Here is a 12,500-nt window from a genome sequence, read left to right as displayed (position 1 = left end):
AAAAAAAAAAAAAAAAAAAAAAAAAAAAGGGGACAAGAAGGAAGTGACGAGCGAAAATCAACCCAACGCGCCCATCCACGCCCCTCAGAAACTCACCCACCAGCAGGTAATCAGCGCCCCATACAAAGCTGCTCTCAAAATACCCGGCCAGTCAGCAAAAAAAAACACCTGTCCGACGACCCCTTTTTTTCTCTCTGCCGTTTCCTTCTTATCGGCGTTCGGACAAAAACTGAAGCCGGCTCGATCCCGTCCGAACGCGGGATGTCAGGGGCAAGAAAAAAAAAAGAGCGACCATCTGTTTATAATCCCTGAATGGAACGTAAATGGAAATAAGTAAATCATGCATTAAGAACACCGCTGGACTATATATAATGGAGGAAACACTACATTCAGACTGGAATCGAATAAATAAACACGGAGAGAACACAACTATAAGAATGATAATAATAAATTAAACCAAAATTAAAATATATACATTAACAACGCAGCTGAACACAACCGGGGAAGTACCGCATTGTGATGAGGTGAGGTGATACGCCACATCATTAACATGGATTAATGATGTGGTTGCGTATCTACTTCTACGCTTGAAAACAACAGAAAGAGGAGCAGAAAAAATCCCCCCCTGAAGAGATCCCTTCGTCCATAATGCAAGAGAGAGAAAAAAAAATGAAACGAGGCGCAAGAAATACCCCCTCACGCCCAAACAGGTGTGCTTGCTTGCATCCAATACACATCAGTCTCCCCGCGCTGCAATGCACTCAAAGAACTGTCCTACGATCGCTGCCAGCCCTCCGCTAAGCGTAACGAACAAGAACCGAGATGAAGAGCTATCCATGTGTTTCCCCAAGACATGCGGAGATTCTGGACGCTCCCGCACGCTATAAGAATTAAACGACGAAATAGTTCATCGCAAAGGACGTGATTTGCGGACCTCCGACAAGCGAGAGGAAAAGACTTTTCCGAGCCCGGGATGCACTGCTTGAGGGTCTGCAGGCGACCTTGGCACACATGAGGGCGGCGGCGGGGCTGAGTGGGCGGGAGGGCGGCCTACGCTGAACTTACGCGGCTTCATCTGTCACTGACCAGCCTATACATAGCATTTATTTCGATTTAATTCATGTTATCACGGCATAATAATATTGCATAAATGTCTAAGATCATGTACTATGACGTCACAAGTAAACAATGCTGGTGGGAACACAAGACAACACAGTGTTCTTGTTCCATATTTTTTGTATCTAATTTTTATCTACCATTCCGTCTGTTTGTCTACTCGGGGCCGCCCCTGAGTAAACGCAAGTCTGGGGAAAGAAAGACGCCTCAGCTGTAGGAACGCAGTGCCCCTGAGAGTGAGGGGGCCATCGCGGCTCAAAGGGCAAACAACAGACTTTAAGGCAAAAATAGAGCATCCCAAATGTGGCACTTGATCCGGGAGTAAACCATGATCCAGACGGTGCAGCAGGCAAAGCGAGCGGGCGGGAGGGCGGGTTAGCGGGCGGGCGGCGCAAGGGTCGCTCGCGGCCGTCTGGAGAGGCCCCTGAGGCGTCGAGGGACTGCTTGCCTTCCCTCTCTTCTTCTCCCGCAGGTCATTGTCCGGGATTGGCTGCTGCAATAAATTGGCTTTGCTTGGACAACCAATTGCGCAAAGAGCAGCCTCTTCAATCACAGCGACAGCCATAAATAAAACATAATGGCTCAGGCGCGCAAGCACATGTACATGTACCTGCCTCTCTCTTTCTTTCTTTCTTTCCTTTTTTTTCTCTCTCTCTCTCTCTCTCTCTCTCTTTCTCTTTCTCTTTCTCTTTCTCTTTCTCTTTCTCTCTCTCTCTCTCTCTCTCTCTCTCTCTCTCTCTCTCTCTGTGTGTGCGTGTGGTTGCGCGTGCGTGTGTATGTGTGTTCGTGTGCAGTTGATACATACAAACATACCAAATCCAGGCCTTACATAAACCACGCCTTCAAAATTGTCCACGTTTGAAGATTTGAAGAGCCACACCAGCTGCATAAGGGCGTAAAGGCAAAAGCGGCCGCACGTCTTCCCTTTCCACTTGGGATGAGGCTCATCCGAACTCTTCACCTTCACCCTGAGTCTTCAAGCAGTTCCCGCCCGAGCAACAAAGGAAGCAATCGTACACAGCATCTTGCGAGGAGACGAGCGGCACGGCAAGCAGCAGGAGAGCATTAGAAACAGGAGCGAGGACCTACAGGACAGGCGACAGGCTGCACTGCCACCGCTCTGGACGCTGTCTGGCTGTCAGAGGGATCTGGCGCTCGCCCACCTGAACACACGCTTTCCCACGAGGCAAGAGGGGGGAGGGAGGGAGGGAGGGAGGGAGGGAGGGAGGGAGAGAGAGAGAGAGAGAGAGAGAGAGAGAGAGAGAGAGAGAGAGAGAGAGAGAGAGAGAGAGAGAGAGAGAGAGAGAGAGAGAGAGAGAGAGAGAGAGAGAGGAGAGAGAGAGAGAAGAGCGAGAGGAGAGAGAGAGAGAGAGAGAGAGAGAGAGAGAGAGAGAGAGAGAGAGAGAGAGAGAGAGAGAGAGAGAGAGAGAGAGAGAGAGAGAGAGAGAGAGAGAGAGAGAGAGAAGAGGAGAGAAGAGGAGAGAAGAGGAGAGAAGAGGAAAGAAGAGGAAAGAAGAGGAAAGAAGGGGGAAGAAGGGGGAAGAAGGGGGAAGAAGGGGGAAGAAGAGGGAAGAGGGGAAGGGAAGGGGGAGGGGGGTCGTAGCATTTCAATCTGGAGGCACTAGAGAGCGGGCGGCTACGCGAGTTCGCCGCCCATCGCGTCTGGTCTGCCAGTCACGAGCACTCGCCTCACGCCGCCTGGGCACTAAAAAGGGTAACCCTCTTGACTTAAGGGATGCAAGCCCTATTCACCAATGAATTATGCGGCCTCTCCTTCTCTCTCTCGCACATCCATACCAAAACAAATAAACAAACAAACACCACAGTATACATGATTGCAACAGCTACCAACCGCCTCAACCCGTCAAGACGTGGCGGCATCATCGGTGCAATGCTTCCCTCAAAGAGCTCCTCCAAGCTCACTTCCGGTCTCCGACGGGCGTTGCGTATCCTACATCCCTATCCCCATCCCCATCCCCCCCTCCGGATTACAAAAATGGCCACCTGGCCCGGGTACACACAAGGCCGCTCTGTTCCCTGAGGGGAGTGCCCATGGGAAGGGAGGGGAGGGGAGGGGGGACACCGAGGAGGAGGGGGGAATCGTCACTCCTGGCTCGGCAAAACGAAACGAAGAGAGTAGAAGCCGAGGGAGTCGGAGTGGGCAAGGCGAGGGAAAGGGATTTAAAACAATCAGACGAGGGAATCTAGGCAGGACACGTAGGAGAGCGAATCCCGGCGCCGAGAGGGGCTGCTGATTGCAGGGCAGGCAAGACTGCAAAGTCAAAGAGCCGCTGCAACAAGAGACGGCGATTGGGAGAGTGTGACATTTGTGGCACCACGACAGGCCATGCGTGGAAGCCATGCAAAAATCACACGCCGGGGCAAGTCGGATAACTAAAAGCGCGTGTCTGCCGCCGCGGTCGCCTCTCGGATGAGGGAGGCTAACCGGATTACGGCTTTGCCTTTCGTCTCCTCTTTCCGTTTTCCTCCCTTTTCCTTCTTTCGGCATTCATTCCCCTTCTCCCCCGATCATCTTGATCTATCTCTCATCCTTTTTTTTTATCAATCCTGGGGACCACACACTCTTTTCTTCCACCCTCTTACCCCCCCCCCTTTTTTTTCACTCACCTTCGATGTTCTCGGCCATTCCCTTACCCCCATCTCATAGCACTCCCCCACCCCACCCACCCCACCTCCCCCTTCCACTCACCTGCGAGAGGCCGAGGAAAATGACGATGTTCTCGGACGTGTAGACGACGTCGCCGTCCGTGGAGAGCACCAGCAGGAAGCCGTCCAGCGCCTTCAGGAAGAGGGTGTCCATCTCGACGTCCATCTTGCCCCCGCCGCCGCCGTTACTCGCGCAGGAGCCTCCTTCCGTGATCTTCGGGAATCCTGCGGGAGACATCGACCTCGTGAGAACTACCGCTCAGGTGCCCACTAAAGCTGCTGCCAAGGATGGAGCTCAAAATTTAAAAGTAACTAAGGTAATAATATACATGCACGGATAAATAGAGAGAGAGAGAGAGAGAGAGAAAGAGAGAAAGAGAGAGAGAGAGAGAGACAGAGAGAGAGAGAGAGAGAGACACAGAGAGCGAGAGAGAGAGAGAGAGAGAGAGAGAGAGAGAGAGAGAGAGAGAGAGAGAGAGAGAGAGAGAGAGAGAGAGAGAGAGAGAGAGAGAGAGAGAGAGAGAGAGAGAGAGAGAGAGAGAGAGAGACAGGAGAGAAAGAGAGAGAGAAGAGAGAGAAAGACAGGAGAGAGAGAGAGAGAGAGAGAGAGAGAGAGAGAGAGAGAGAGAGAGAGAGAGAGAGACGGAGAGAGAGAGAGAGAGAGAGAGAGAGAGAGAGAGAAGAGAGAGAGAGAGAGAGAGAGAGAGAGAGAGAGAGAGAGAGAGAGAGAGAGAGAGAGAGAGAGAGAGAGAGAGAGAGAGAGAGAGAGAGAGAGAGAGAGAGAGAGAGACAGAGAGAGAGAGAGAGAAACAAACAAACAAGGGAGGGAGGGAGGTAGAGATGCTTCCGGCCCATCTGTTCGCACGCACGCTCCTCGAGTGTGAGCGCCGCATCCCATGGCCCGAGTTAATAATACATCCGCGGAAACAGGTGTGGTGGCCAAATTGCTCCACCTTGGCGTAACACATATCGACCATGCATACCCGCCCGCCCGCCCACCCACCCGCCAGTCGGTGTCAACCCTTTCGCTGCTTAACGTATGGGGTCGCACGCAGAGGTCTTTGGCCTCGTACAAACAGACAGAGAGAGACAGAGAGAGAGAGAGAGAGAGATGACAGGCCTTACGTTTCGGTGACTTACTGATCATCCCCGCTTTAAGGATTCCCTTCCTCTCCTTTCCCTTTCTCTCCCTTCCTCTGTCTGTCTGTCTGTCTGTTTGTCTCTGTCTGCCTGCGTTCCTATCTATGTATATATCTATCTATGCATCTATCTATCTATCTATCTATCTATCGATCTATCTATATATATCGTTTATCTATCTATCTATATAACTATCTGTCTGCCTCCCTGCCTGCCAACCTGCCTCTTATTCCTCTTTAGGAATCTACCATCAAACCTTTCTTCTCTTCCTCTGCCACCACTTGTCTTTTTCTCTCATACTTTCATCCCCCAATACAATACGAAAACTATAACTAGGAACATAATAATAATCATAATAATAATCATAATAATAATAATAACAATAATAATAATAATAACGATAATACTACTACTACTAATAATAACGATAATAATAATAACAATAATAGTACTAATAACAATAACAATAGCAACAATAACATTTGAGGTAAGCAACAACTACGTGTGAACTCATGACATCACAGGAGCGATGCCAAAAGAAAACCCGTGGGGCAGAGAAGAGGTGTGGGGGAGGGGGAGGGGGAGGGGGGCACATTCCTGCACGTCCTCATCACCGACCTTGGCACCTAACACGTAAACCCCCCCAACCCTTCCTTCCCTCTCTTTCTCTCTGCTTCACTTTCTTTATCACCCTCACCCCCCTCTCTCCCTCGTACTATCTCGCCCTAAAGACCTCCCTCCCACCCACACTCCCCCACCCTCTTCTCTCTCTATCCTAACGTCTACCTTAATCCCATCATCTGCAACACTACTTATCACATTGCCATAGTTTATATAAATATATATATATATATATATATATATATATATATATATACATATATATACATATATATATACATATATATATTTATATATATTTATATATATATATACATATATATATATATATGTATATGTATATATATATGTGTGTATATATATATATATAATATATATATATATATATATATATATATATATTATATATATATATATATATAATGTTATTATATATATATTATGTGTGTATATATATATATTTATATATATATATAATATATATTTGTGTGGTATATATATGTGTGTGTGTGTGTGTGCTGTGTGTGTGTTGTGTGTTGGGTGTGTGGTTTCGTGTATGTGTGCTGTGTGTGCTGTATTGCTGTGGGCGAGGTTGTGTACCTGTGGCATGTGCTCCGTGTGTGTGTGTATGGTGTGTGTGCTCTGTCGTGTGTGCTGTGTGTGTGTTGTGTGTGTGTGTGTGTGTGTGTGTTTGTGTGTTTGTGTTTGTGTGTGTGTGTGTGTTTGTGTATCTGTATGTGTGTTTGTGTATGTGTGTGTGTGTGTGTGTTGTGTGTGTGTGTGTGTGTGTGTGTGTGTGTGTGTATGTGTGTGTGTGTGTGTGTGTGTGTGTGTGTGTGTGTGTGTGTGTGTGTGTGTGTGTGTGTGTGTGTGTGTGTGTGTGTGTGTGTGTGTGTGTGTGTATGTATGTATGTATATATAATTTTGAGCTCCCAATCTCCCTCTCCCTCTCTATCTTCTCTCTCGTTATCTCTTACTTTCTCCTTCTCTATCCCCCAATTTCCTCTCTCCTTCTCTTCTTTGTTCCTTTTCCTTTACTTCGGCAGTTTTGTATGCATTGAGAACACCAGCCTGACGATAAACAAAATGGACAAAACGCGTTTATCTCATATTGGCGTCATGCACACAGGAATGCATATACAAACACAATTTCATGTACAAGAATGCCAAACATATGCATATGCAGGATATAAAATCTACAAGCACACACAAACATACATATATATATATATACATACATACATACATACACATACATACACACACACATAAATACATATATACATACATACATACACATACATACATACTTACACACAGACACACACACACACACACACACACACACACACACACACACACACACACAGACACACACACAAAAACACAAAAAAAAAAAAAAAAAAAAAAAAAAAAGACATACGCCAGCATTTACTTTACAGTGTGCGTTCCTTACACAAAAGCAACACCTATGCGCATACGCACCCTCACTCACACGCGCACATTTTCCCTCCCTCTTCCTCCCGCCCTCGCATTCGCAACCAAGCCCGATCACGTGCAAAGTTCTGAGTCAATGTTCCACAAGCGTACGTACGCGCATCACGTACAAGAACCAAAAAATACTGCGACTATAAATCTGTCACTGCTAAACACACCTGACGCTCTGTCAGAATGCTAATGCGGTGTCGAATGGCGTGCGTGCGTGCGTGCGAACACAGACATACACACACTTATAACACCAGTTCATAAATATCTCTCGGCGAAGGATTGGCCTCGAGCTGCACCCCCCCCCCACTCAACCTAACCCCTCCCCCCGAAGACTCTCTTTACCTGTATGAATGTGCAAGCACATTATGTATGTATGTATGTATGTATGTATCTATGCATGTATGTATGTACGTATCCATGTTTAGACGTAGACGTAGACGTAGACGTAGACGTAGACGTAGACGTAGACATAGATACACACACACACACACACACACACACACACACACACACACACACACACACACACACACAGCTACAGTCCGCGCGGGGCGTCTTCTCTTCGAATACGAAGGAGAGTAAGATAAGAGGACGAAATAGAGCGCGCACGACCGCCGACGCCATCGCGGAGCGTGAGATAAGGGACAGGAGGATGCTGGCTTGGCGAGGTTGGGGGGAAGGGAAGGGAAAGGAAAGGAAGGGAAGGGGGAGGGGGAGGGGAAGGGAAGGGGGAAGGGAAGGCGGAAGGGAAGGGAATGGGGAAGGGAAGGGAAGGGAAGGGAAGGGAAGGGAAGGGAAGGGAAGGGAAGGGAAGGGGGAAGGGAAGGGGAAGGAAAAAGCGTGTATGGTGAGTGAGTGAGTGGGAAGGAAAGGGGAAGGGAAAGGAAGAAGGGTGTAGTGAGTGAGTGAGTGAGTGAGTGAGTTAGTGAGTGACTGAGCGAAAGAGAGAGAGAGAGAGAGAGAGAGAGAGAGAGAGAGAGAGAGAGAGAGAGAGAGAGAGAGAGAGAGAGAGAGAGAGAGAGAGAGAGAGAGAGAGAGAGAGAGAGAGAGAGAGAGAGAGAATAAGAGAGAAAGAGAAAGAGAAAGAGCGAACTTGAAGTCCCACTCTAAATTTGAAGGGCATTAGGCCATGAGTATCTGGAAATGCCTCTCTTTCTACTGTGTTCTCAATACGGTAAAAAAAAACAACAACAACACTGCACTGCGGAAAGGGCGAAGATGAGGAATGATGAATCAATATATATACACGGATATGGACACTTACAAATCTTACACCCTCTCCCTCTCTCTCTCTCTCTCTCTCTCTCTCTCTCTCTCTCTCTCTCTCTCTCTCTCTCTCTCTCTCTCTCTCTCTCACACACACACACACACACACACACACACAGACACACACGTACACACACATGTATGTATTCACTACCACGCTTCTACATCACATAAAATCAACCTTTAACCTGTTCGTCCAACCAGCGAAATGATACAGACATGGGAACGAGAGAGGCTGTGCCATATATCCAAGTCAGAAAGACACCCAGAGCTTTATAAAAGACACCTGTAGCCACGAGGGAAACTCACCCCTACATCGCTCCTGAAAACTAGCCCCCTTGTTCCCCTTAAGTATGTCAGGGACTGAGCCACTGAGAGCAAGTCCCACGGCGAGAGAAAGAGAGAGAGAGAGAGAGAGAGAGAGAGAGAGAGAGAGAGGGGGGGGGGGGGGCGCCCCTGCAACCAACACATTCCATTCAAGGAAATGCATTAAAAGCGGGGGGACAAAGAGCTTTCCTTCTTTTGTTTTCCGTCCACGATCGTTTGTGCAAGAGCTAGAGAAATAGACATGTAATCAACAAAATTAGGAATAAACAAAAGATCAATGGAAAGACAATATAATGGTGTTTTCCTCTAATGGCATCACTTTCTGCGTGTTGTGCTCAAGAAATTCCAAGAAGGATGACTGGATACCGAGAGAGAGAGAGAGAGAGAGAGAGAGAGAGAGAGAGAGAGAGAGAGAGAGAGAGAGAGAGAGAGAGAGAGAGAGAGAGAGAGAGAGAGAGAGAGAGAGAGAGACTTCCATCAGGAGCGGTGGAGGACCAGCAGTATATCATGCAGGGTACACAGCCAAGGCATCATCAGCCAGCCGTGTGAAAAAAGAGGACAAAAAAGCCACCAATAATCACACATCACACTAAGCCGACCCAAAGCCAAGTCGGAAACAGGATTACAGAAAAATGCCTCCGAATATAACATATGCCTAATCAGCAGTCATCAGAGGAGAGAGAAAATCTACGAGTGATAGTAAAATGAGTTGAAAAGTCATATAAAATGATCAGGAATTCGTCTTTGAAATGTAACATCGGCCAGAATTGGATTGCATTCCACCACGTGAATCGGCGGGTAATTTAGCTTACAAATGAAGTTTTAAGTAAGCACACTGGCAGCGGAGGGCAAATGAGATGCAAATTCTCTTCATGTGTGGCTTTTCGGACCAGGGTCTTTAATAAAAATGGAGGAGCGAATGCGAAGAAAAGAAGAAAAAGAAGAAAAAAAGAAGCCTCAGGTCCTTCGTCAATTTCGTAGAATACATGCTAACTGCTTTGAAAATATCTGCGTTCTATAGACGTGTAAGCATCTAAAAAAAAACACACACACACACACGGAAAGCGTAATTACACTTTTTTTATGAGACACACCAAGATCAGACAAACGTGAAAACGGGCAGTGAGCCACCCTAGATTTAAACCAACAGATACTCGTATTTGACACGGATACCAATGCCCTTCGAAGGAACAGATGGTGCAAGAACCAGTTCGAAGAAATTAAAACCGCAGACCATACACAGTATTGCAACCAAAAAAAAAAAAAAAGCTTACTATCTGCACCGGAAACAAGGTTGACACGCCATTCTCTAGTCGGCGAGCTCCGCCACATGCCCTACACATTGCAAAAGGCGATAACAAATCACTGACATAAAACAACTGCAACAAGAACGCGACAATTAATAAAAAACACATCAAAAAAGGAAAACGATGATAACCTCAAACGCAACCCCGCCCCCCCCCCTCTTTCTCCTTCCCCCACTATTCATCCATTTACTCCCTGGCGAAACGAAGACTAATCAGATTATCCCATGAAAAATTAATAACAAATAGATTAAATAAAGACACGACAAAAATGAATCATGAATGACGGCCCCACAAAATCTAATTACCCTCCCCCCCAACCCACTCACTCACTCACCCACCCACCCACCGACGCGGAGCTCGCTTAAGACACGGCGGACATTCCTATAAATAGCAGCTTCTAGTTAATTACACCAGCTGTAGGAAGGCCTGTCGAAGGCGATTAGGGAAGCAGTACGAAGAGAAAGAGGAGGAGGAGGTGGAGGAGGAGGGAATATTGGGGGGAGGAGGAGGAGGGGGGGAGGAATAGTGGGGAGAGGGGGAAGAGGAGGGGGGGAGGAATAGTGGGGAGAGGGGGGATGAGGAGGAGAAAGAGGAGGAAATAGTAGGGGAAGGAGGAGGAGGGAATAGAGGGGGGAGGAGGAGGAGGAATAGTGGGGAGAGGGGGTGGAGAGGAGGGGAGGAGGAGGAGGAGGAAGTGGAGGGATAGGAGAAGAGAAGAAAGGAGAGTAGGAGGGAAGGAGGGAGAGAGGATAGGGTAATGAAGATAATTGAGGGAGGAGAGGGGAGGGGGGAAGGGGACAATATGAGAGACGCAGAGAAAAGAGAGGAAAAAGCGGAAGGTGGAGAGATGGAAGGTGGGAGAGAGGAGAAGGGAAAACGAGGACTGACGAGAAGGAAAAGGAAAAGGAATACGACGAGGAAGATCAGGGGTCCGAGTCAGGGCGGCAGACGAGCGCCGTGAGATGCAAAACGGGCCAGAAGCGGAAGAGAACGAGAACTGAAAGGCGAAGCGCGGCGTCAACAAGTCTGGTCGCGAGGCCTGCTCTCCTCCCCTTCCGCTCTCTCTTCGCAAGGTCACTCCATGAACACAGACCAAAGATCGTTGCTTCACTGTTGACAAAGACTCGCGAAACACGCACGCGGCGGTGCAAATCAAGCAGCGGAACCGTGATTTGCATTAACAGAACAATTGGCAACAGCTTCCCAAGTCCCCTTTCACGCCCTCAATCTCCTCGTCTGTTATCTCCACTGAGCTATCACGGAGGTAGCCAAGGGACCCACAGGGAAACACAGAACTATGCTAGAAACTACGTACTACATTTGAGCAATACTTCTATACTAATGCAGCGAAAGGGGCATCTCCGTGTGGTTCCCTTCGTCCTTTCTCACCAACTCATACCAAGGAACCTTCTTCACGATGGCCTTTCCATTCCCGTCCTGCACTCCGTTTCGCCAACCTCTCTCTCCTCCAGATCGCTTTGCTTCCTTTCCTCCGCCCACACCTAGACGTCTAAACATCTTTCACAGACGTCTCAATGCCAAGCTTTTACATGCCTTCACCTCTACACATTCTTTGACAGACGCTGAGACGACAGACAACCTTTCCCCACCCCTCCGCTTCGCAAATCAGCCTTCCCTCGGCTAGACAGCTATTTCTGCGGGCGGCGGAGAGCTAGCCCGCTGTCCTTCTCCCGCCCATGATATCCCCAGTATCCCTGAGAGCCACTCCAGGATGCAGCGAAGGGAAGGGCGCTGGCTACTCGGCCGGACCGCTGAGAAAGAAAGAAAGAAAGAAAGAGAGAGAGAGAGAGAGAAAAAGAGAAAGAGAAAGAGAAAGAGAGAGAGAGAGAGAGAGAGAGAGAGAGAGAGAGAGAGAGAGAGAGAGAGGAGAGAGAGAGAGAGAGAGAGAGAGAGAAAGAAAGAGAAAGAGAGAGAAAGATAAAGAGGGAGAAAGATAAAGAGGGAGAAAGAAAGAGAGAAAGAGAGAGAGAGTGGTGTGTGTGTCAGTTACAAATTAATCGAGTGAAAACTGCTTCGTCTCGTGACGATGACTGAACTCAGCGCAAGATGTGCGAAATTTAATGCGGCTTCCCAACCTTCTCAACAGCGCAACATCAGGTGGGAAAAGAGGGAGAGGGGGAGGGGGAGGGGGAGGGGGAGGAGGGAGAGGAGGAGAGAGAGGAAGAGGAGAGAGAGGAAGAGGAGGAGGAGGAGGAGGAGGAGGAGGAGGAGGAGGAGGAGGACGAGGAGGAGAAAGAGGAGGAAAGGGAGGATGATAATAATAATAATAATAATAATAATAATAATAATAACAAATAATAATAATGATAAAATAATAAATAATAATAATAACAATAATAATAATAATAATAATAATAATAATAATAATAATAATAACAATAACAATAAAATAATAAAAATAATAATAATAATAACAACAACAATAATAACAATAATAATAATGATAATAACAAAAATAATAATGCCAATCACAACAATAATAACATCAATAATGATGATAATTAGAAAGATAAGAGAGAATAATGATAAGGGGTGTGAGGCAGAATA

At 47.3% G+C, this 12,500-nt stretch overlaps 1 protein-coding gene across 6 annotated transcripts in view; it reads right to left on the bottom strand.

Moving 5' to 3' along the window:
• The window catches only part of LOC122250593 (uncharacterized), a 243,702-nt gene that overhangs the window by 82,520 nt on the left and 148,682 nt on the right, over positions 1–12,500 (bottom strand). For all 6 annotated transcript variants that reach the window (XM_086543155.1, XM_086543152.1, XM_043012100.2 and 3 more), the window contains one exon: positions 3,827–4,008. In XM_086543155.1, coding sequence (XP_086399281.1) covers positions 3,827–4,008 — 182 coding nt within the window. The remainder of the gene's footprint in view (positions 1–3,826; positions 4,009–12,500) is intronic.

This window comes from Penaeus japonicus, unplaced genomic scaffold (genome assembly GCF_977035675.1).
Source record: "Penaeus japonicus unplaced genomic scaffold, GWHDUDI00000001_assembly GWHDUDI00000013, whole genome shotgun sequence".
Lineage (NCBI taxonomy): Eukaryota > Metazoa > Arthropoda > Malacostraca > Decapoda > Penaeidae > Penaeus > Penaeus japonicus.
This window is presented reverse-complemented; position numbering and strand designations above follow the sequence as displayed.